Source organism: Leuresthes tenuis, unplaced genomic scaffold, assembly GCF_036924035.1.
Source record: "Leuresthes tenuis unplaced genomic scaffold, fLeuTen1.0.hap1 SCAF_21, whole genome shotgun sequence".
NCBI lineage: Eukaryota > Metazoa > Chordata > Actinopteri > Atheriniformes > Atherinopsidae > Leuresthes > Leuresthes tenuis.
In genome coordinates this window covers 8,706,041-8,731,305 of record NW_027325375.1, presented here as the reverse complement: position 1 = coordinate 8,731,305, position 25,265 = coordinate 8,706,041, and the positions used below count along the sequence as shown (strand labels likewise).

The window sequence follows — 25,265 nt, the reverse complement described above, 5'->3', positions numbered from 1 at the left end:
GAGGCAGGGCAGGGTAGTTGAAATCACCCCGTGGCTTTCTTTTAGCACTTTAGGCTAATGGCTGCTCTCTGTCTGTCAATAAAGTACCCTATTAACCGCCTTATTTTTGTTGACCTTAAAAGAGAAGAACCTGCACTGCAATGATTCCTTTTTGTATGACTTTCCCAGTATCGTTAGCTACTAAAGTGGAGACAGTATCTCAGCATACGTTAATAAATCACTACACAGGTAGGATAAGAGCAATAGGCAATAGACAGATAATAGCAGGATAATGGGTCTGTGCATATTAGAGAGATGGTTGGATTTACATTAGACCAAGCATGACAATTGTAACCTTTAACTGATATTTAATAGAGTGTGATTATACTTTAATGTAATTAAGTTTAATTCCAGGGACATTTAATTAGAAATAAGTCTGCTAGGAGGTACAGCCTAAGGCAAGATAAGTTATTCTGCCCTAGTGCCAGAGCTTTGGCATGGTAAGTCATTTCTCTCTGTTCATCTTTCTTTTTCTTGCCCCTCTTAGCTTAGTTTGCACCTGGCTATGTGTTGTGAGTGTTTTAGCCGATGTCAACTGTCAATCGATTCAAATAATAAATTGCGATTTATCGCATGATTGTCCGTACTTAATTCATGATTAATCATAAAATAAGCACACTTTTAAAACACGTTCTAAATGCATCTTAAAGGGATATTTCTTAATACTCTTATCAACATAAGAGCATACAAATCAATGGATAATATATTTAGTCTTACAACAATCCAAAAAAATTGTCCTGACAAATGCTGTCCAGAATGTTCTTCAGCATTCTCAGCAAAATATGCTGAAAGCTTATCAAGGCAAACTCAAGCCCAACAAGCAACAACACGAGGGCATATTTACCCGAATATAACGATTCTTTCACATGTAACATTCACACTACATCACGTATCCTGCGCTGGCGTTTATCTATGTAACATGTGACTGACGATACGATGCACAATTATGAAGAACCAATGCTCTTAAGTAGGGCCTGAGATGCATCAGAAGCTGGCTAATCATACCACAAGTGACTCCTCTCTATAGTGAACACTATACAGTGTGTCAGTGAAGGAGCGAGTGGACAGCCCGAGGAGAGAAGCAAAGCGGTACCGCTGAAGTAATAAAGATATGCTGTCATTTTGCAGCTAACTACCATAGCATGATCCAGAAACCCAACACAAAATTAAATAATGTCAGTAATGTTCCAACTAGAAAGTTTTATCTAAATAGTAAAAGGTCTATGTCCGTTTCAGCTGGCAGCACCTTTTCACCTGTGGTGAAGATGGATAAAAGCAAATGACATGCTCAAAATAAAATGTTATGACAAGTGAGCCTTTAAGTACCACTGAGTATTTTGTTGTTGCAAAAAAATGGCATCAATCAGTTGAAGAACTTCAAAGAGCGCTGGTTCTGCTCTGGAAAAGCCAATTCATACTAAAAAAAATGTGAGAGAACAAAACAGGTGCGTGGTTGAAGGGCATTTAGCATTATACAAATCATTTTCTGTCACTCCGCCAAACAAGTGAGCATTGTGAAAAGTCTTGGTTTGAGAATGCTGAGTCATGGAGGACAAATAAAGTCAAAATGACACAACACACTGTGTAAAATATGAATAAAAGAAATGAATAGAATCAATGAATGATGCAATATTAGGGAGATATCTGTAAACCCTGAACACTACATTATATTTCACAATAACAGCTACACTAGCCAGTGGTTTCACCCTATACTATGACTATAAACACATATATATATAAAACTATAAATGAGCATTAGTCAGTGTGTTTAAACCGTTTTCATTGCTATAAATAACATAATTACTTGAACCAAACGAGTCTGAAGAGTGGGAAAAGACCATTTCCTTGTATGATCAGACACAGGCCAATCAGGTTTGAAGCCCCTTCTGACATCAAAACCAGAGATGCTCTGCTCCTGGCAAGCAGAAATCTGCCCTCTTCAAACAGTTTGCTATTATTTTCTTATAAGAGCTGCCTCAGCTTACACTATGTGTAAAATTTCTCAGCTACATGCAAACCACGTCAAATACCCTGCTGTGGGCGCACGAACGAACCTAAGAAACACTCCTCGCACAGATTTTAGATGGAAATTTCCCCACAGAATTAATTAAGATGTGGCTATGTTTCCATCAGTTTGCAAAAAAAGTGAAACGCAGCCAACTGCAGCTTGACATGGTAACCTGCCATTATTTACAGCTGCACATCTACATTTCAAAACTCCTCATTTTATGACCTCAATGTGCCTTAATGAGATCCTCATAGATCTCTGTAGTAGATAAGACAAGGGCTTTGCTGTGATTTCAGCTATATCTGCATGTACAATGATGGCAAAGACAGAAAATTAGAGGTGATTGCATGCCTCATCCTTTTCTATGTAAGTTATGCTGCAATGCATTGCTGTCCTGCTTCTCTCTCTCTCTCTGAACTCTCCTGGAAAAGTGGGGTTGGCATCAGCAGCTCAGTTAGATTGAAAGTTACAGACTATAAAACAGTCCATTTTAAATGGGACTTAACGCAGGGGTATCATAGCCATTGATAGGTGTGATCTAGCATCTTTGAGGTATTTTAAATGGAAACTTGAGCTGAAATCATAACATATGCAACGCATAAAGGTATTTGTGAAGCAGGGTGTCTTCTTTAAGAAGCTTTTTCACTTTTTAAGGTTACTGAATGTTCACATTTCTTAAAACACCGTTGTGTAATCAGCGTGGGAGGTTTGAAAAAAGAAAACACAGTTTGATTTCTCAAGTGGAAGAATTTGCAGAGTTGAGATGGAGACATTCTGTAGGTGCCATCATTTATCGGCTCCAGTGGAATCACTGAACACAGAAACTAAAAAACCTTTTTCCTATTCAGCAGCCGATATTTGCCTGCATCCATTAGTTAACATAAACACAACTGATTGAACTTCTGAGCCATTGACCTAAACGCCTTGGATGATTCTCTGATATGAGCAGTAAGGGTTTAATGTGCTGCAGTGCAGAGGTGAAGCTGCTCCAGGGTCCTCAACACAACTTCTGATTGGAACCTTTGTCTGAAAGTCTTTCCACAGCTTACAGTCTGGGCTCAGAGGTAGAGTTGCCTGGCAGGAGGCCTGTTCACCCCAAGCTCTGCAGAGACTTCTAAAGCTCAGCTACCTTTGATGAAGCCATGCGAGCTCGCAGTGAGCCAACATGTTCTGTCACCTCTGCATATCCAGTACTTTAAAGGAATCAACTCAAAGTAAGACCAGAGCTTAATATAAAACATAGCAGCACATGAGCGAAAATAGAAATGTTCATCAGTGTGTGTGTGTGTGTGGTGTACGTTTGAGTGTGGGGGGGGGACCGTGGCCTGCGCTGTAAAACATTTTTAGAATGTCTGTATATGAAACGGAAAAAAAGTATTTCTCATCAGAAAGTTTGGAAAAAACATCGCCACCTCCTCTGGTCCCAGTGCTCATTTAAGATGGACTGAGGTGAGGCAGAAAAAAATGATTTATTTATTTATTTAATTATGGATGGTGTGTCCTCTGGGCTAAAGAGAAAAGAGACCATCTGGCTTCTGATCAGCATGCACTGCGTTGAGCATACATGTACGATGCTCTCCCACAGAGAAAGCTAAAAGCGACAGAATGCCAAGACTGTTTTTCACCAAACAGTCCACAGCATCGAAGCATCAGACGTACTTCTGTTAATAAGCTGCAGCTCAACTAATCCCTGAGAAGAATTTGATTAATACCTCCAAATGCACAGACACCGCAATTATAATAACATCCACAGATGAATCAAATATTTCAATTTCACCATTTTTGTTTCGGATTTTCACTCAAAGGAGAAGACATGCTAGGAGAGTTAATGAGGAGACATGTATTACTTCAAATAATCAACAGAAATGCGGTTGTTTATTTGTTGGTTAAGTGAGATTAATCAGCTACATTTAACTAGTTAATGACATTTTGAGGTTTTTATGACTTCTAAAGATAAAATTGAGATGTAGTCAGCATACAGACTGCAGAATATGAGAGGGATCAATCAGAATTACTGAAAGCTTACGCAATTTTCTTTTGTTTGTGCGCAAGCTTTTATGTTTTAGGTCCCCATGTTTTACTTCCATGTTGTTTCAGAGCAAACTTTCAACGCTTTAGAGGTGACAGATCTCTGGATTATTTTCTAAAGTTCATGGAACACAAAATGCTACACAAATGTATGTATAGTGAAATGAATATTTGCTCTATCTTCAGCACCATTTAACTACTGTCAGTAATGTGTTAAAAGAGGGCATGTCTTGATTGATGACCATGTTTTTCCTCTAAGTGCCTACCTGGAAGCTCTTTATCTCCCCTCATCCATTTGATGATGGCAGCGGGCTTACTGCTCATGGCAGTGCAGGTCATCTCTGTCTCGTTGCCCTCACTTAGGACCTCATCCCGTGCCTCAATGATGGGGTTACCTGGAGGAACTGCGACGAGACAAACAAACACATTTCTGTAAACACAGAGGAAATGCAATACATTTGCACTCATGGTGCTAGCTGCTCCGATGTCGGCAGAGCGGACTTTAGAGAGAAGAGACTCCTCAGCATCAGGGAACTGTGATGGCCGTGTCACATCCTTTGAATTACTCATGCATTGCAGTTATTTTTAAAAAATATTAAAAAGTATGAATTAAGGTAGTCGACAAATACTCAAACAAAGCTTTTTGGTTAGTGGAAGTTTGGTGGTGGAAGTTTGAGGACCCGGATGCAGATATAATTAAAAGTAAAACTTGATTTATTTAAACAAAAAGAACACAAAGCGCGACTGAGTCTGAATACAATAAATCTAATCTGTGGAGAAATAAACAAACAAAACTTGACTGTGGCTGTGAAAAAACACTGACGTGACAAAACATAATGACATAGCAGGAATGACGGTGAAGATTTTGCTGTGAACATGAAACTGGAAACTAAATACTGTGGGGAGGTGATTGGTGATGGAGTGCAGCTGAGAACAAGAAAGGTGATGTGGATGAACCTAATGACGGGGAAAGAGTGACTGGGGAAAAAACAATGGAAAAACTTAATATAAACCTAAAACATGAAAAAACCTAAAGCCATAACAGAACAATCAAAGACAGAAAACCCAAGACGTGACAGAGCCCCCCCCCCCCTCAAGGATGGATCCCAGACATCCCAAAGATTGGCTGGGAGGGAGGGGCTCTGAAGGAGGGACCAAGAGCCGGAGCCTGTCCGGCGGATGGCCAGCGATGAGGGAGCCGGCCTGGCGGACGGCCAGACATCTGGAGACGTGGGGACTGGAGGCAGTGTGGCGGCGACCAGACGACCAGTGATGAAGGAGCCAGACATCCGGCCAGACATCCGGCGATGTGGGACCAAGGACTGGAGACGGTCTGGCGGCCAACCAGACATCCAGCGACGTGGGACCAGGAACTGGAGGCGGTCTGGCGGCCGACCAGACTACCAATCAGGAGAAGGCGGGCTCCCCTGGGCCTCCTCGGGAGCAGAAAGTGTGGAAGGAGGCTGTGCAGCTGGCAGGATCCCCTCCAGAGCAGCAGCGGGAAGAGGCGAGCCCATCCGGGCATTCGTAAGAAGGGGCCTGGAACTGCCGACGATCTGGCTGGAGCTGGAGACTTTGACGACTGTGGCCCTGGAGACTGTGACGACTGTGGGTGGGCCCCTCTGGGCCCCCTCTAGAGCAGGGACTGGCGTGGCTGGAGGCCACCTGTGCAGACCTCCGCCCAAAGATTTCCTCCAGGGCTGCACGGTTGACCCTCTCGGCCTCCTCCCAGATGTGCGAGGTATCTGTGACTAACAGATGAACAGGCTTCTCATAAAAAAGTCAAGGAGTTCATTTGATACCTTGAGTCTTTTCAGTGGGTTGGTCCAAAGGGCTCCGACCAACTGCAGAAACTCCTTTAAATCCGCGGGGTCTATTCTGCGAAATCCTCCCCGTCATCAGGCTGAGGTTTTGCCTCATGTTTTTTCACAGCCACAACCATAGTCAAGTTTTGTTTGTCTGTTTATTTCTCCACAGTTTATATTCATTGTATTCCGGCTCAGTCGCGCTTTGCGTTTTATTTTGTTTAAATAAATCAAGTTTTATCTTTAATTATATCTGCATCCGGGTCCTCAAACTTCCACCACACCACAGCCAACCAACCGGTTGTGACAGAAACAGAGAGATGCTGCGCTTCAACTTGCTGGCAGAAACTGTAGATGACAGCTGACCTTCTGAGTCCCTCAGAATGCCAAAAAAGAGGAAAACGATTTGATCAACTGAGGACACACTGAGTATTTGTGCTTTATACAAATAAACTGATTAGCAGTCATGTCTGACATGGTATTTAACTTCATCTCTCACAAGCTAGTAAAGCGTTACATAAAAGGATGTCTCAGTGACAATGTTGTCGTCTTGTAAAACAAATAGATAAATAAATGAATAATGAAAAAATAAATAGATATTTTAAGTAATACGTGTTAGGTTTAGGGTTTGGTTCAAGTGTGAATTATGACATATTTTGGAGGGTGGTAAATATCAGCCAGTGGAATTTAATGAACAATAATGGCTAAATTCTACCTTAATATACCCATTTGTTGAGCACTAACAATTGCAACAACAAAAAAATCATTAAATATACTGCAATATATTCATTATTCTCTCTCGCCTCTGGCGTCTGACAATTCTTCAAGTAAGTCTAACCTTCTCTGTGTATGTAATGTTTAATTAATCATGTCAGGCCATATTGACAGACAGCAGCTTTATGTTGCAGGGCCCTGACTGAATGTAACAGGGAGGCTCCAGGTTTGCAGTAGGAAAGGCTGTTAGCTGCAATGATACAGATGTTCTGTTGTTCTGTGTTAAATATGCACTGCAGCTGTGAAATGTTCCACAGATGTTCCGGAGGGGTGAAATGTGAGAACACAAATGTCAATAACGTTTTATCATTCTTGATATTTTTCAGATATTTTTCAATGTCTTAAGCTAGATTTATAGTCTTCCAGCACAGACGATGTGACGTCTTCATTGAGCATTCGAAGTTCTGTGTCGAGGGAACGTGTTGCTCTGCAATTCACCATGCCGGTAGGGAGGTGTGGCTGTGTGTTTGTGTGGTTTCAGGGGTTCTAGCCAAATCCTTGCTTTTTCTTCCGGTCACAGTTAACAACAGTAAACAATGGCAACCGAGGTGGAGCCGCTGTATTTGCAGTTGGAGCTCATATTGAAGAACAAATGCTTAAATTGCAAATGTTGAAGCGCAGGCGACAGAGAAGGCGTTCGCGGGGGTGGTCTGTACGACCGGCCGAGGCTGGCAACGGGTGAATTTACAACCCTGAATTTACAACCTGGATGAACAAATGCACTTTCCATCATTTTGAATGCCAACGAGCTTCTTCGCCGTATACAGTCATTAAGACCGGAAATTACGTTCTGAACAGACCAATCACAGCCCTTACGGCCCGCGTCTACGCGACGTGTCGTTAGAATTGTTTGGAGGTGGACGTCAGGCTATGGTGGAGGGGTCACCGTCGACGACGTCGGTAGAAATGACGTTAAAGCATAAACTACGACTTAGGAGGGAGGATCCCTGGGTGAGACTGTGTGTGACGGTAACAGTCACCATTTACTGTGAATGAGCACATGTAAAGGTTTTTGCTTCTACTCTTCTCTGTTGACCTGTATGCTGCTCTGCCATTACTTTGCATTCCAGCTGTGAGATGGCATCTGCAGCAGAGAGTCTGACGTTGTGCAGTGCATGTGTGAACAGAAACTGTGGAGAAAAGAAGGGACCAAACTGTCTTCACACTCTCAAACATCTTGGTCAAGTGTGTTGTAAAAAAAATAAAATAAAAAAAAAAAGCTTTGAAGGGAAACTTAAGCTGATCCGAAGAGTAAAGCCTTCTCACATTTTTTAAGTGGTTGTGTGTTTAATGTGATGATAATTTTCATGTAGACTTTCTTTTACTGCCATAGCTGTTACATTTAGGGAACCGTTACTCATAACATGGGGTTGGAATCTCTCCACACTCAAACAAACTGAGCATTAATCAGGTTTATTGAGCAGATCGTGTTGATATATTTTTATTCTTCAACCTGGTTACTAGAATTTGAATGATTTAAACATCAGATAATGACTTGGAATAAACTTAAAAACATAACTTTCTGTTGTAACCTGTCCACAATGTTGTCAAACTTGTTTTCCATTATCAAAATGTGATTAAGAGCCTTTACCTTCCTCGTGATGAAAATAAATTGTGTGTAAGTGTTGTGTGCGTATGCTTTGATGTACTTAGCACTGTGATGTCAGCGTAGGCTTCCTGTGGGGGGTCTGTGTAGAGCTGGCAAACATATCGACCCTCGTCTGACAGCGAGACATTCGACAGTGACACCCGCAGCTCGTTGTCTGAGAAGTTCACCAGCTGAAAGCGAGCATCTTTCAGTGCTAAAAGGAAAAGAAAAACACACAAAAAAGAAATCTATATGGCATATTTACATTTTTTAGGTCTATTTATTTGCAGAGGCACAGTATTGCTGCAGTCTTACAACACATGATAAAAACGCTCTTTAATCACTGTAAGATCAGAATAGCTGCGGGGGTTCAAAGCAAGAGAAAGTGCTAGCATTTAAAAGTTAAGCAGAGCGGATGAAGGCGTCTTCAGACATGTCTGTGTGGAGATGCCACCAAGATGCTGTACATGAAGGGAGAAATGCGACAATATTGTTAGAACCGATACAAATAATGAATTAAATGGAAATTTCATTAGTGTTTTATTCTGATGTTTTAACATTTGTCCAGTCAATGCTAACAAACAATTCTCTCAGTGGACAATGTTATCTAGGATATGCCTGTTATTACATATGATCTCAGTTTATCAGCTTAATACTTGGATATCTGCAAATGTTTTTGTCTATTTCTCTGTAAATTAATGAGGTCATTATGTCAACTCCACTGTTGTATTTCCATGGGTAGCGTTTTCTTCTATTTAATTACAACGGACGATGATCTCGTACTTCATATTTGTGGAACTGTTCATGCTGTTAAAAAAAAGAAACACTATAAAGAAATGAATAACCATCAAGAAGCCAATTAATTAGTATTATTTTTGACAACATATATATGTATAAACAAAGAGGGGTTTAGTCTCTGACTGGTTTTGATTCTACACTAATCATTAGTCCAAAACAAAGGAACCACAAAGAAGTTCTGGTATACAGTTCATGTTGCTTGGCATATTATTTAAAAAGAAGTGTGTAATTATTTTTTGTAACCGCACACTCAAAAAACTTTCCACAAAGGAAAAAAAGTTAAGTTTAATCCTCAATCACAGTAGAAAGAGATTAAAAACTAAAACTCGAGATTAAGAAAGATGCAGTGTGATGCAGACGCGCTGCACAACTTTGTTCGTAATAACAGAAGCCTCATCCTAGCCTGTCGTTCTGTTGGCCAACAGAAGAATTGATGACAGATTCACAAATACCATCTTTCTCTCATCTGTCGTCACTTTCATCTCACCCAACTTTATTTTCCCACCTACCTAAGCGGACGCCATCAGCTGTAATGTAGAATGACAACATGTGGTTAGGATGAAAGCCTACCTATCTCCACCCCTGTGCTAATAATTTCTGCTTTGATTGACAGCATCTCCAGGCTCTTTGCACTCTGAACCCCAACAAATCCCATCAGCTGGCTCTATTTCTTTCCTTCTCTCTTTTTTTTTAAGCTTTAAGCACAGAATATGGAGACTTCTGACACAGAGCACCTCAAAACATTCAAAAAATAGAAGAACCACTGGGTCACATTATGATTTGATTTCACAGATAATAAACTGAAAGAAGACGATGTTGCTGTATGGTCTAACTGCATCTAGATTTAATGGTGCCATGAGCCAGTCAAAGCTGTGTGATCAAATTTTCACAAATTTCAATTATAAAAGAAAAAACAACAAAGGAAAAGGGAAAAGTTGAACTTTTTCTCGTTGCTCTACCATAAACTCGAGTTTCTCTTCTTGATCTTCCTAACATGCAGTATGACTGGGGATGATGAGATTTGTTAGACCAAGGTCAACTCTGAGAAATCCAGGAAGCGTCAGATGTATTTGGCAGAGTTTAATAAAGTTACTTGGCCAAAAAGAGACACAGCATAGCAGGAGAGGATGCAACACTGTGGTCTGCAGGTCATATTTCCTCCTGTGCTCAAAGATGTAAACAAAATGTTCTGCCCTTGCAAGATTACTCCATGCTTCGTGTCAGGGATACTGATAAGAATGCTCCATCAGATAAATGCTTTTAATGTCAGGGTGAGCCCACAGAAACCTTTACTGCAATGAAAGACAGCTTTTTCAGACCCTTGGTAGTGAAATGCAAAGAAGAACATTTCTAATCAAATGGAACCACACTGGTCCATAAACACAGAAACCGTGATCCAGCCTTTAGGCAATGAATGTACAAGACACAGGTCATTCCATTCATTATTCAGTTTGATGCATGTATGTAAGCCTTCCGGCACTTTGTGTATGCAGTCCAGTGCAGCTACTAAACAACCACTTTGCAGGTGCATGGCACAACACAGGAGATCCAACTCCTCATCTTAATAATCTGTGGTCCAACAAAATGTCAAAGAGGAGGGACACTCTTCTGAGGACACCAACGTAAGCGTTCTAGACAGCAAAGACAGACAGTTTGAGAGAGGAGCGCAGAAGCAATCCAGGTTTAAATGGGAAAACCCACAGGTATCACTTACAGCACTGACCAGCACTTATCATTCAGCCTAGACTCTACTCAGACTTTACCTCCCCAGGCAGTTTCACAACCACTCACACCTTGAATATTGTGATCAAAACAAGTCGGTGAACGTACTGTCCTAACAAGTGTTACTTTTACACGCAGCTGTACATTTTCAAACAGGGAAGGCCTGTTATTACCGATATAATTGTTATTTGGACAGCTGTGCTTTGATGAGCAGGAGAAGAAACCCAGCAAGAATTTCAATTTAATTACAAGTCTAAAATAAAAGTGGCATTGAGTTAAAAGTGAAGATTTGTCCCATTTCATATCAAACAACAGCATATCGTATATGACCATTGGGCCAAGGAAAACCAGGATATGGATATGGAATTCAAGTCCAAATTGCCAAGCCCAAAAACAAACCATGAACAAATCAAGACGTCAGCACAGTGACTGAGTATTTCCTTTTTGAAACTGCAGTGAACTGATGACAATCTCATAAACCAGGCTTTCCTATCAATTGAACCAACCCTGTAAAGTCTCACAGAGGTACTTATCAGAGCCAGTGATAAGGAATAAGGTTTAACAAGGTTAAGGCTCATGTTCTCCATTACAGATACATTTCTAATGCTATAGAGAATGATACATATATTACCATTCTGATACAATCATTTGTGCACGACCCTGTAATTTGACCCTCCTTAGAATTGGTTTCCCATCTCAATCATTATAACTATTATAATCTGCCCATTATGTGGCATAGAATAGTTTTACAGTGTGTGAGCAGAGCTGATAGTGAGTAACTACAGCCAGACAAGCAGATGTAATAGATGTGTGGACTAATTAGCATATTTGCAGATTTGTGTATATTAAATCAGGCAAAAGTGTAAAGTTGCATCTAATCTGTTTTGAAGAATGAAGGGCTGATTCCTAATGGGTAAAACTTAAAAATATATAATTTTCATCAACAGATGAGCTTTTATGAGTTGGAGTGGGGGGACGTTGATGATATATAATATAGGTGTAGAACCTTCCAAAAAAGGCTGATGCGTGTACTCATAGGGCTACAATCCTGTAACTGCCTTTTTTTCTTTTCCAATCTGCCTCTTGCATAGTTACTGCAGTGTGAACCGTAAAATTCCTTTTGGGCTGCAGACAAATATCTGAATTATTACATATCTACAATGGGGTTCTCAGCAGATGCATTTTATTTGATTTCATCAAGTTAACAAGGGCGTAGGTCCTGTTCCATGTCACGAGATTAAGTATGAAAACAAAACGACCCGCATCAAAATATTTAGTCTCAACGTGTAGCTTACTTTGTGACAAAGACTAAAACCAAGGACTTAATGTTGGGTACTCTCTACATGGTAAAAGTTCTCTATGCCTTTGGTTACACTGTCAAAGAGTTGCACTTACAACACTACAACAAATAGCTGAGTGGCAGTAAAATCAATCTGGGAAAAAAGTGTAACCTAAAAACGTAGAATAGAAGACGATTATTTTTCATGGAAATGGTGTTAATCTGCCACAAAAAAAACAACTGCTTAATTCCAGCATTATTTTCTTTTTGTCGAAGCATACCGAATTGTAGCAAATTAATAACATGCCTCTTATTAGTGAACATTTTTTAAAAGCTTTCATAAAATCTAACATTTCCAGATTGAACTGAAAGTATACACATGCACTGCAAAAGAGCCTGTTTTCCGAGGCACAGCTGCTTCTGAATGTGACATCTTTGCTACTATTCTATGAGTCAGAATAGATTTTCATTTGTCTAAAGACATAAGGGTCCTGATAAGAATCTTACACTCATTGTTTCAGAAAGCTGTTAAACACAAGCGTATTGCTATAATGGTGTTAGGTGGATTTCCTCTGGACAGATGCTCTGATGTCTTCCATACAAAGAGACTAAAGTAACAAATGTAGCAACAAGGCTGGGGATGTCATTAGCTGTGAGCATTCATTAATACTGAGTACAGCATCATACGGTTGTGTGCTAAAGATATAAAGACAAAGAAAAAAGTTTCTTTCTTTACCCAGATGTACGCACAGAACAACATATCTATCTTCTGGTTCTGTTTTTTGAGCATATGGTTTACTAAAACCATTACTAAATAGACTATGTGCATATACATATATATCATACATATATGATATATATATATATATATCAGTGGTAAACCATCACAGTGTGGTACAAAGCATTAATCAGGTCTTGTCTGAGATGCAAAAAAGGTGATATCATTAGCATAAAGCTGGACTTTACAGTTGGAGAATAAGCAGTAACACAGTAAGTACATCATAAAAAAATATTTCTTTATAAACACTGTAGGCTTCCTGTCATGTTCTAGTATGTTTGAGCATTTCTATTTCCAATATCCCCACAGATCCAGGGCGACCTTGAAATAATGCTTCAAAAATAACGACTTCCGAGGTAAAGTCAAGTGAGTCAATACAACTTTAAAGATGAGATGGAATATAGCTGTAACTTTCACCTTATGACATGTGTTGTACTGAGCACTGGGCGGCTTATGTCACAGAAACACTGTTCATATGTCATCTTTCAAGGACGGTATGTGTGTCATTTTAGCTGCTCAGACTGAGACACGAGACACCTTTCCAACCAGTCAACAACAGGCAGCATTTGGAATTATGCACAGAATAGGGGGCATGTGGAGATAGGGCAAAGGAGCAGGGCCAGCAGGAGGGACAGTAAATCTCGCACAAGCTAACATCTTGAACTCTGAATATATCTTGAATATTGCGCTACTGGAGCCATTCTGGTTTCAAAGAGACACATAGAAATGTAAAGGCCTGAGGATGCAAGCAGAGTTTGCTCTTTATCAGCTTGGTACGAACATGGCTTTTACAATGTCTCACAAAAATCAGTATGTTGTTTTTACATTACTTGCCCTAATGGTATTTGCTCCATATCATAGTGTTTATCCTATATGCAAAGCATTTTAAATTACAACAAACTAAAAACACACATTTCCATGCAAAGTGGTTGTTTTCTTGTTTTGTAATGTAAAGAAGAATGTCCTCTTTAAACTCAGGGGAAGGGCATGTTTGTTTGGCAACTGAACACATAACACCGCAGCTTAGGATTGGTTTACTTAGCCTTTAAGCTAATTTGAACACAGACACTGATTCAGAGCAAAATGATAGGACCAATAGTAATAATGATCCGAGCAACTACTAAAGGCTACTACTAAACAATAGGTGGTTAGTAGGCTCAGTGGTTAGAGAGGGTCGTGCTAGGTCGGTGGTTCGATTCCCACTCTTGCCACCTCCTTGCCACGGCCGAGGCACTGTGTCCCCATGCTCCCTGGCTGCTGTGATTGGCCACTCCAGTGTATGGCATCTGTCTCCATGAATGTGTGACTCATGTCAGTGTGTGCGTGTGCGTGTGCATGTGCGTGTTAGACAGGTGCCGACCTGGATGGATCAAATGCAGAGGAGTAATTTCATGTGACTACATGACAAGAAAGTAATTCTAATCTTAAACAAATAGGGAAATACATAAGAAAAAACTCAAGTGCTACTCATGTCAGCAAGGACAAATTACATGTTCTTTATTTTGACTGAGACTTACTCACTTGAATTATAGCTGTGACTTTTAAGGCTTTTTTTAACACTGTATTTTAGATTCTTTTCTAACTTTGATGCCTCAGATCCAGCAACCATCCTTTCTTTATACCCACTTAATCATGTTCAGAATAACTTAAGGGACTGGAGCCTGTCCCTGGTGATTGTAGACTAGAGGCAGGGTACACCCCAAACAGGTCACCTGTCCATCACATGACTAACGAACAGAGACTAACAACCACGTGAACTCACACAGCCAATTCCTATTCAGTAATTAACCCTACGAGCATGTGTTTGGACTGCGAGAGGGATTCAGAGCATCTGGAAGAAAGCCACACTGGTGAAGGAACCACATCCAATATTTCATGAGAAAACAAAAACGGTTAAATCTGCTGCAGTGCTGCCAATGTCTAAATTGTTGATTACTATTTTGGTATCTGTAACCGAGATAAGAAGAAAAGCATATCAAATACACATACCCCCATAGTAGATGTCCAGTTTTAGTTTCAACCTGAATGTGTAGATTAACAATAGATTAACATCTATTAATACTCAAATAGAATATTCAGTGAGTCAACCCATGTCAATGAGTTTAAATCTGTTTCATAAAAGCTTTCCCAAATATTTCAATAATCCTCTTATGTGTCACTTCTAAATGTGGCATTGTGGTACAAGCATGAGCTGAATAAATAAATACATGTTGAAAAGAAACACCAAGGCACAGTGGCAAGGACATGTTCCCCATGTTCAAGGTTTGGGATGATACTGCAGGCTTAAAGAGATGCAAGGGCAGACTGTGATAACAACCTGCTTAATGCAGCAGGATTGGACAGCAGAACATTTCAGAAAAGGGGCTGTCATGGCAAGAAGAAGACAAGCCAAGAAACACTGCGGATAGTTTTTTTTACGGTTACATCCCAGCACATTAGAATACATCTTTCTCTTTGTTTTGCGCACTTTGAAGAAAGGGTGACCTTTAGCTTCATGCTCTTTTTGTCCTGTTCTTCTCTTGCTCCATCATATCATGAGAGGGTCATCTCAGATGCCTGACAAAGGTAAGTGGATAGTCAGGCGTTTGGATAAGAGACGTCAGTCAAAACTCCTGAAAGGCTGTAAATTATCTGATGCACTGATTTGTACAGCTGATAGAAATTAAGCTCATTTAAAGGCATCGCTAACACAGTACAGTAAAGGTACAGACAAGAAGACTTTGAGGATAGTTTGACTTTCCTCAGTGACTCAGTATGAATATTACAGTATACCAGCTCTGATAACTTTTTTATTTGGATGCTGTGACCTCGCTTTGCATTGATGTTTATAATTTAATTTTCGAAGTCTAACCAAGTAGCCTTGATGCATTTACATGACCTAAAAGAGAAATTAAAAAATGATGGGAAAACTGACAAGACTTACCTCAGGGATTTCTGAAGGTCTCAGACGTGATCGGGTTTCTAAAACCATCCCCGGAGAGTTTATACTCCACCAATCTGTAATCGGACTGTTTACAAATGGAGGACATTCAAGACTACAGTTCCCCTTAAAAGGAGTGGTTGACCAAAAAGGATCACTCCGAGAACAAGATATGAAATAGTCCCCAAGGTCTCAAAAGAATTTAGAGCAGCTTCGGTATTGTTCCACTTATTGGTAGAGAACTAAATGTTATGTTTGGAAAAATTAAAACACTGCATTGGAGCATTAAAAGCTTTTCCATCTGTGAGACATGGTGGCAGCAGCATCACGGTTAGAACCAATATTACTGACAGAGTCAATCTGTTAGACTTGAATCTCAAAAGATAGAGGTTCATGTAGCAAGACAAACGCAGTGAGCACATTAGCTGGTCTCCCATGTGTCAAGAAAATAACAGTCACTGCACAAGTCACAGTCCTGAACTTCAGAGAAGATAAGATAAGTGGCGATGGACATGAGCCAATATCCCAGAGTTGAAACTCTTGAGAGAAAATACACCTTTAACTTTTAAAAGGTTCTCAAAGCTGCAGCTCATGTCACATTATTAGCCAGCATGTCTTTTAAATACTAAATGGTTGACCTGAGCTGGTGCAAATTCTTTCAAGTCTGACTATGATGATGATGATGGAGAACTCCCTAAAGGTCAGTTCAACACAGTACAGTAATACAGGACTAGATCATAATCAAAGTGACCAGTATTGATAGTTTTTTGGGGGAAAATCTATGCAATTTAATTAATTTTTAGCGATTATTTAATGTATATTAGATAACTTAAGAATTTTTTATTTTTTTTTAATGCTTTCCAAAAGAAAAAAAACGTATTGGAGACTAATTGTATCATTTAATCAGTTTCCTGAGGAAGACGCATATGCACCCTGTGTGTGAGTAAGTTGCCTCTTAAATGGCTAGAATTATGAGGCTGGTACAGTGTTTGTGGCTATAAAGCCAGATGTTTATCTTCACCATTTCCTTCTGAAATTCCGCAGCTAAAACTTAACATCCTCTCTGCACTGACAGGAATCGAAGGGGCGGGTGAATTAGTGTGGATGACGCTTGTCGTGAACACTTCAAAAACAAAACAATAGTAGATTTAGCCGTGTATCTTTTATCGTGGCTTTTTCTAATTCTTTTCACCTCCACTGACAACACACGTTTTTCCCCTCCCATCACTGATTAATCTTCATTTTTTTCTGCATTTCATTTGGATAGTTTTTTTTTTCCCCTCCAGCCTTGGCGGAGGATGACTCCCATCCAGAGTGAGCAGGAGATGATGAGTGTGCCTCGCCTAAGTGGCTGCAATCAATTGTGATTAGTGGCTGCAGCTACTTTTTGAGAGGAGCACATCGAAGTTTTATTATTGGGTGTCAGAGTGGGCGAGAAGGGGTGGGGCAGGGGTAATTACACTCTTATCACCACCCTCCTCTTCACTCTAGGCAAAGTCCAGGCTCTATAGCATCCGTCACCACCTAAACCCAGAATGTGGGAGTGTTTCGTTTTCTTCAGTTGTAGCTAAGACTAAGAAGAGCTTTTTTCTCTGAAAATCTGGTCCTCTTCTCACATTGAGTCAAGTATTCACAATTGGGAGTGATCTGCATGATCCTTTTCTATCTTAAAATAATAATAACAAAAAAAAGAAAATGTACATTTGTTATACGTCTGTAGTGTGTATTTTTTTGTCTGAAACATCTAACACAAGTTTATTATTATTCTTTGGCTTCTCCTGTGAATCTTATCTTGGCTGATGGAGTATGACATGCAGACACTTACACCCACACCTACACTAACAAGCCCCTAAACAATAACACACTCATAGTGGAAAGTTAATCAAATGCAAAATCCTTATCAGCACCATGCAAACACATCCCAGTTTGGCACAATCCTAATTTTCAACCACACCACCACTTACCTTTGTGGCAGCACAAGGGAATAACTCACCTTTATCACTGATTTAATAATAACCTGTTTTTATCAGTCATTAGTTCAGGAATTTGGAGTTAGAGGAGAACAATTTCATCATTAGTAACAATTAAACACAATAATGGAATCAAAGACAAACGCCAACAATAACCCACCACAACCTCCAAGAATAATAATAATAATAATAATCCAAGAGACAGTAAGAACGATGAATTAAAAAATAACTAATATCCAAACATGACAAGTTTATATCAAATTCAGATAAAAACTGAGAACATATTTAGAACACGATGCACCTTGAGTGGCACTGATGCCAAATGTACACTCCTTCTGGAGCAGCTGGAAACAAACTGTCTGCTATCCTGAGCTGTCTGTTCAATCATATCATTTCCATTGTTCTATTTGACTTATTTGAAACATATCACTGATTATTCATACAGTATATACTGCTGAAATTAAACATTTCATTATTCTGTGATTAATAGTTTGTATTCCCGCCTTTAAAAAACATTTATGACAATTTCAAACCTGCGCTTGTGCACCTATTGCATATAACATCCAATACCTAAAATTAGACATCAAAATGTCATTCCAAAATTATTAGGATTTGGAATCATTCTACAGCTTTCGAAAATTGGACTGGAGTGTACTGTATTGAGTTTTGGTGTATGTTTAGCCCTCTAAGCTGCTGAGCTGAGCTGTTTCCACATGAAGCCACCTTAAAGCTCGCTGCTCGCCGCTCACCCACTGATACAGAAGCTACAATTGGTCCCCTCCTCCACAGGAGAACAGGAGCAATGTTTGTGTGTGAGTGCTCTTCTTTCACCTTCTGAAACAAGCAGCCATGTGGGTGTACATTTGAAGTAGAGGATACTGTCTTTGCTTGAGTGAGTGATGGCAAAGGCACGCTTTGTGGTGTCAATGTGTCTGACCGAGAATCTTGAGAAAGAATGTGGAGGATAAGGAGGCCCGTTTCATGTGTAACACGACTGATAAAATCAAGATCTTAAGTGAAAAGATTTATCTGACAAAACAAACAGAACTGAGATACGTTCAGCCTGTCGTGAAAAGCAGCATTAACAGATGTTTCTGATCACATCTTAATTCATCAAGCTTATTCCTGCCACAATATGTTGTTTAAGTATGTTCCACTTGTACTGAGTCTAATGCGTCAGCAAGGTGAAAGAAAAGATTTGGTGAAAATATTGTGGGAATTATGAATATCTTGAATTATTAATGCCTGAGAAATAATTACAAATAATCCATCTATGCAGAATTTTAAGTACTAATTAAGTTTTGTCAAAATATCAAGCACTTTGTTATTGTAATGCTAAGTTGTTAATCTATTTTCATGTTGTTAAAAGGCTAAAATATGAAAATCTCATCATCATTTCAGTCTCTGCTGACAACCTGTTGCTAAAAATGTAACACATGACAGTGTTAGCTATGACCTAGCAGCTGGCTGACTGATGGGAGCACAAAGGCACTCACATATTAAAAAGGTCATTGTTGCACCAGAGCATCATCATCTGTGCTTATTTTGATGTTTAACAATTCTGAAAACAATCTGCACTAAACAGCTGTAGATTAAAATGGAGTGAATTCATGGTAGCTGAGGGGACTGCAGGCCAGGAAACCGTTTGCCATTATTGCTTGTGATACATCCTGCATCTCTGACACACTGAGAACTAAAGGAAACTCAGGATGTATTTGTCTCTTGTGTTTGTCTCTATGCTTTCCTGTCCCTTGAAAGTCTCCCAGCCGCAGAACTAACTTGCTGGAATTGACCTTAAAATACACAAAACACAAACAAAGTGTTTTTCAGCATCTGGAGCAATGCTGGAATGATTGGGATGTGGAATTAAATGCAGTGCAAACCAGAAATCCCACAGGATTCATTTCAACTTGACTGAAATTGATTAAACTGAAAAAGAAAATGTCTTGCAGAAAGCATAAAAACTGCTTTATGGCTGACATGAAGAGGAACAGAAGGATGGCCAATAGTCAGGCTACTTTGTGCCCGAGTCTGAAACCAGTTTCAAAGCACTCCACACTCTTGCTTTGCATCCCACACTCTCAGACTTAATCCACCACTGCGGATTCTGTCTGAGATAGCAGATGTGATATTTTGAAGGGGGCAATGTTGTTTGGAAGCTGCCTGGTGGAGGTTATGTCATAATGAAGCCGTGCAGCTGCAGCAAAGATGCCTGGAAGGGATCACAGGAGATCAAGGAGCTACCGTCAAAGAAGAGAATGTTGCCCTTGACAGCTGGCGTTGTGGGAGTCCGCTCACTGTGGCTCGGCACAACAGCAGATAAATAGCAAGTTCAGTTTGGCATACACGTCATGCATGCCCTTGTATAGTATGTGGAAGGTGTGTTTGAAAGGTGATGAGTAAAGGAGGGGTTGGGGAGAGTGAAAGAAGCACCCCACAGGAGGCTACAAGGTCCCAGATCTATAAGTGCATCCACAGTGTTTCTCTGTATGCACACATGTGCTCTCATCTCAACAAAAAGGTCAAAGCATGAAGAAAGAAATGTACTGCAACCAAACCATGAAACCATGAACACGAAACCTTTTAAATAGGATTTCATCAAAAGAAAAAATCCCCTGCTCCGTTCAGAAAGGCTTTGTGTTCAGTTCCTTACTGAGCCAAATGAGCCAGAAGCCTTAATAAGAGCTGATTAAATTCTCTAAATGCAAAGGAAAGAAGTTCCTTTAGCACAGGAAACACTGGACCATTCTACATGAACAGAAACAACATCCTTCCATCCCACAATTCCTTGTGTACTATTCTTCTAAAGTTTCCTATAGAAATGCAAGCAGTGATTTAACACGTTTTGGCTGGCAGCAAGTTATTTAACTCTAACTGATTCTCACTCCTTCAACATACATGTCTGAAGACACATCCTGTGATTTCAGAAAGGGATCAAACTATTCTAACGGCTGAGAACACTGCTAATCTGCTTAAATTGGGCAAATAACACATCAATCAAACATGGAAGGATGGAGATGGAACTAAGTTTGTAAAACACTAAATTACAGGGTTAACACCTTGTCATTCTTTAAGTTAATAAAGTCCAGTTGCTCCTACACCACGATGCTTAAAAGCTGCAACTTGAGATAAACTCATAGATACTCCCGACCTCACATCACTTTAAACAGAGTTCTCATCAGTAAGATGTTACTGACGAACAGCCAACTTCCACACCAGATGAGGACCATCCCTCATATGTGAGGCCAGTATGTACTCTGACTGCCAGCTGTTTCTTTTTTTTTGCAGCTAAATGCTCACCAATAACTGATTTTTTTCCCCATCTGCTCTGATTCTTTTTGAAACATTTTCTGCATCAGTATACTCACCTGAAAAAAAAAACATGTCCTCTAATGGCTTTCTCGCTCGGTGCATCATTTTCGGTATTTCATGATAATTTGACACACTGCACTAGCCTGCTGTTACGTAGCAACGCCTCTGTTTTGATTTGCGCAGTTGATCTTCATAGTGCCGCCTCACAGCATGAGACACAAAAAGAAATACAACATGCTTGTGCTCTCCCCGTATAAGCATGTCATTTCATATGTGTCATGATCAGATGCATCACAATCTTCTGTTCTGTTTACCAGGTAAATTTCAAACTTTGGGTGATTAATACAGAACGCTTTTTCTTTTTCTGCTCAATCTATACTTTCCTTCATACAGTAGAGATGCATCTTTGTTTGGCGTCCATGTGTGGGAGTAAGGTTAGCTCAACACTCACACAGCACTGAGAGGATCAGAGGCACAACAATGAAGACAAGCTAAGATAAAATAACTCCATGTCACTGTGTGTGTTTTTCGGGTAAATTAGACTTGGCTAATGCTCATGTTTGTCATCAGACACATTTGCCTTGTTCCTTTGATTAACCAGCTGAGACAACAAGCACTGTTGTGTTTGCATTGATTGCAGAATTTCTAGAAGTGATTAAACCCGAACAGCCCATGTACCTCTGTCAGGGTTGATGACAGTAACAAGAAAGAGCTGAAACGGTGGTTCACAGCCTGCATTTCATGTGTTGCTCGGTTTGGCCTGCTGAAGAAAAGTTTGAGAAAATGGATGTTTTTGATCAATTCCAAGGAGCATTTACGGGAGTCCAACTCACATTAATGCTCTGCAGATATGTTTCATATGAACCTCTCATTATCAGGTACGTTTCAGTGGAGTTGCTCATGCAAATCACTTGTATATGAACCACGTTGATGCTAAAAGCATACATATAAACATACACATATCTATCTTTTTCACGGCAGTATTAGCATATTTTGAGCTCAAAACATCATTTTCGTTCTATATTTCCCGAGGTCTCCAGTAGGTAAACATTCTGCACGGGAGGTCTTGAAAAACATAATTAGGGAAGCCTGAATCTATCAAGAAGAATAAAGAACAGAACATGTCCAGCTAAGCCCAGCTAATTGGAGCTGCGACACGATAATTGGACAGGATAAGAATAAACACACAGCGGCTCATGAACTGTTTGGGGATATGAGCTGCTTTTCACTACAGCAGACATGCTAAATGCCAAACATTTTTATAGATTAGTTATAATAGATAGTTTTTAGATCGCATAAGGCTCATTTTGTACTAATCCAGCTGTAAACTTGTGGGTTAAACTTGATGCAGCCAATATCGTATTAATCAAGAGATAATTTTAATATAACTGCACGTTGAAAAGGTGCTTTGAGAGTAAAGTCTTGGCCGACCAAGGTCAGTGTTCAATTTTTGTCAGCGTAGCACATGCTCTTCCTTCGCTCATGTTCCGCTCCTCTGCCAGCTTTCATGAAATTCAGACTCAGAGTAGTTCTTTACACTTTCTGAGAGACAAACACCGCATCAGCTGAGGGATCATACATCAAATGCCTGTCTAATTTCAGAGCTGGATGCAAAATGAACAAACACAAATTAATTAAATGAATGCAACATCGACATCGATTTCCATGTCATCTGGAACATCAAAATGCTTCTTATGATGATGAAAAACATTTGATATTAATCACATAAAGACATGACGAGGCAAAAAGATCCCTCCAATAGTGCCAGGTTGAAAAGATACTCCTAGACATGAAGAATGCTTGGCTTTTTCAGTATAAATTATGTATTGAATCTAAACCGCTACAACAGGAGAAGCTGGAAACCTCCCAGCTTGTCATTTGTCACAATAGTGACACTTGGTCAGGAACCGATGTTTCATTATTCAATAATTCAAAATTTTATGTCTTATCATGATGTTTTTATAACCTTAACCAAGTCAAAATGATTACTTTAACATTTATTTACCCAGGAAACATCTCAGTGAGATCAAAGACCTCATTTTTGCATAGCAAATGCATAACAAAGTAGTCCTGAGGACCAAATAAATAAAAACAAGGAAGTGAAAAAACAGCAGTCCCGCAGTTGGTCTCTAGAGAATCAGGAGACAATCCCCCACCTCCCCTCTGGTCTCATTATGTAGACAAGCAAACACAGTGGATGATGGTTTTCTGGCGGCATTTACAATTGCTGCAGTCTGTGCGTCATTTAATACCTTAAAAGGATAACTGGTAATATGCAGCTTTGGAGCACTTTCTCGTGCATAGCTGTGCCATTTTCATTCATGGACCCTTTGTGACAAATTGCATTATTACAATGTTAAGTCTGTGACTGTTTCTGTCATAATTGTTGGGCAAAACCTAAACCAACCTCTAAAATGTCAAAGAAAAAAAAAGGGTAACGTGTTGCATTTCAATTACCTGGTTCAAATGGCATAAACCAAGCTTTGCAGTGTGAAGAGGCCAGTGGAACACACCCTAATTAGAAACTGGTGCTAAACATGGCAGCCAAGTCATTAATAACAATGCAAATACTTACGTCTCATGTCTCTGAAGTAAATAGTCTGTCTGTTGGGGTTGAGCAGCTGGATAACAGAGTCATCATTGTCCTTCACCCGACAGCTGATGATCGCTGTCTCTCCCTCCACCACCGACACGTTGTCCGTCACCAGGTTCTGACTCACCACTGGACAATACAAAGACAAAGACTTATATTACCGCTACTGTTTTAGCAAATGCATCAAAGAAACAGGAATCAAGCGGAAATAAAGGCTTGCTCCAATCCCGGTTATTCAAATGTGTTCATGCCATCCATGCAAGGTGCAGAGGATAAGAGTGACATGCCATGTGATGTTTAACAGGGCAGCAAAGGAATACATCAACGTTTATTGTGTCTTCATGGAATAAACAAAGCCGAGTGACTAAAAAAACTGTTGCTCAGTAAACCTCTTGGATTGAGAAAAATTGGTCACGGCTGTCATCGTTCATTGAGCACCACTTAAATCGCTGCACTTCCAATACAATATCTCTGCCTGAAGAATGAAGAATGGATTCTTTCCAGCTCAGTGCTATTTTGATTTGAAAAACTACAGTAATAACATCTCAGACTTTGCTTTGGGGTAACATCTATTGCGGCAGCTGATGGTAAGCCTTTAGTTGGATTGGTTCATTTTAAATGATTGCTGGAAAAGCCAACACTGGCTCCGTCCCCAAAGCAGTGGTTTCATGTTGGGAGATACACAAGCGCACGCACACACAGAACGCTCAAGGCAAGGTGAAAGCGTGGACAAACACAAACAGGGAGCCAAAGCCGAAAACAAAGACAATTCGATAATCACTTAACTATATTTGAAATGTTTATTCTACTGTGACATAATGGAGACAAAAAAACACGCACACACACACACACACACACACACACCCTGGGTACAACCACTCCCCTGAGCAGCTTGTCAACATGTAGAAATAACACAGTCAGAAGTGACCCAGCTCATAAATAATGAACTGGCGGAGCAATAAACCAAAAACATCAAATTATTTTGATCAAACCTGTCTCTCAGGGACGGATTTTAATACCAGTAACTTGCAAAAAGAAATATGTTTTGATAGAAAAGATAGTCTAATATCTAATAAATTTAGTTCTCTATCAGAATGAGGGATCTGGTCAAGTTTGATATGGAGAAAAGTCAACAGTGGCTTCAGGCACATGCATGATTCTTACCATTTAGGTGCAGGCACAGTATCATGCAGCAGATCAGTGCAGTTCATAATTATACCTTCTGTCTAATATGCTTCTTAATAATCCAGTCAATGATTTGTCACCAGAACAAGGACAAGACACGTAAACCTTTTAGTAATGTGTCAAATAGAAAAAGCCATCTGATTACTGATGAGGTAGCATTAACTTCAGTAACAATTCATTTCCATAGTGGATGCAGAAAGGCACCCCGTCCCATATGGAAAATAATTAGCCAAGCAGAATTTTACAACCTGATTGAACCTGCAACAATGCCAGTCTGGTTGAGGAGCTCAGCAGTTTCTTTGCCAGGTTTGACAAGGACAGCAACGCGGTCATAGTCAGAGTGTCAGTGCCTGAGGACTCCCAGGCACTTCCACTGCACACACACAAACTGAGCTCTCAGAAAGCAGCTGGTCCTGACGGAATACAGAGACCTGATGCAGCACAGGCCACGACTCTGCCACACAGC

The 25,265-nt window shown here is 40.0% G+C and overlaps 1 protein-coding gene across 5 annotated transcripts in view; it reads right to left on the bottom strand.

Moving 5' to 3' along the window:
• Nucleotides 1-25,265, bottom strand: part of cadm1a (cell adhesion molecule 1a) — a 359,846-nt gene that overhangs the window by 76,620 nt on the left and 257,961 nt on the right. For all 5 annotated transcript variants that reach the window (XM_072374265.1, XM_072374267.1, XM_072374268.1 and 2 more), the window contains 3 exons: nucleotides 23,597-23,743; nucleotides 8,304-8,456; nucleotides 4,342-4,479 (listed from right to left, as the gene is read on the bottom strand). In XM_072374265.1, coding sequence (XP_072230366.1) covers nucleotides 4,342-4,479; nucleotides 8,304-8,456; nucleotides 23,597-23,743 — 438 coding nt within the window. The remainder of the gene's footprint in view (nucleotides 1-4,341; nucleotides 4,480-8,303; nucleotides 8,457-23,596; nucleotides 23,744-25,265) is intronic.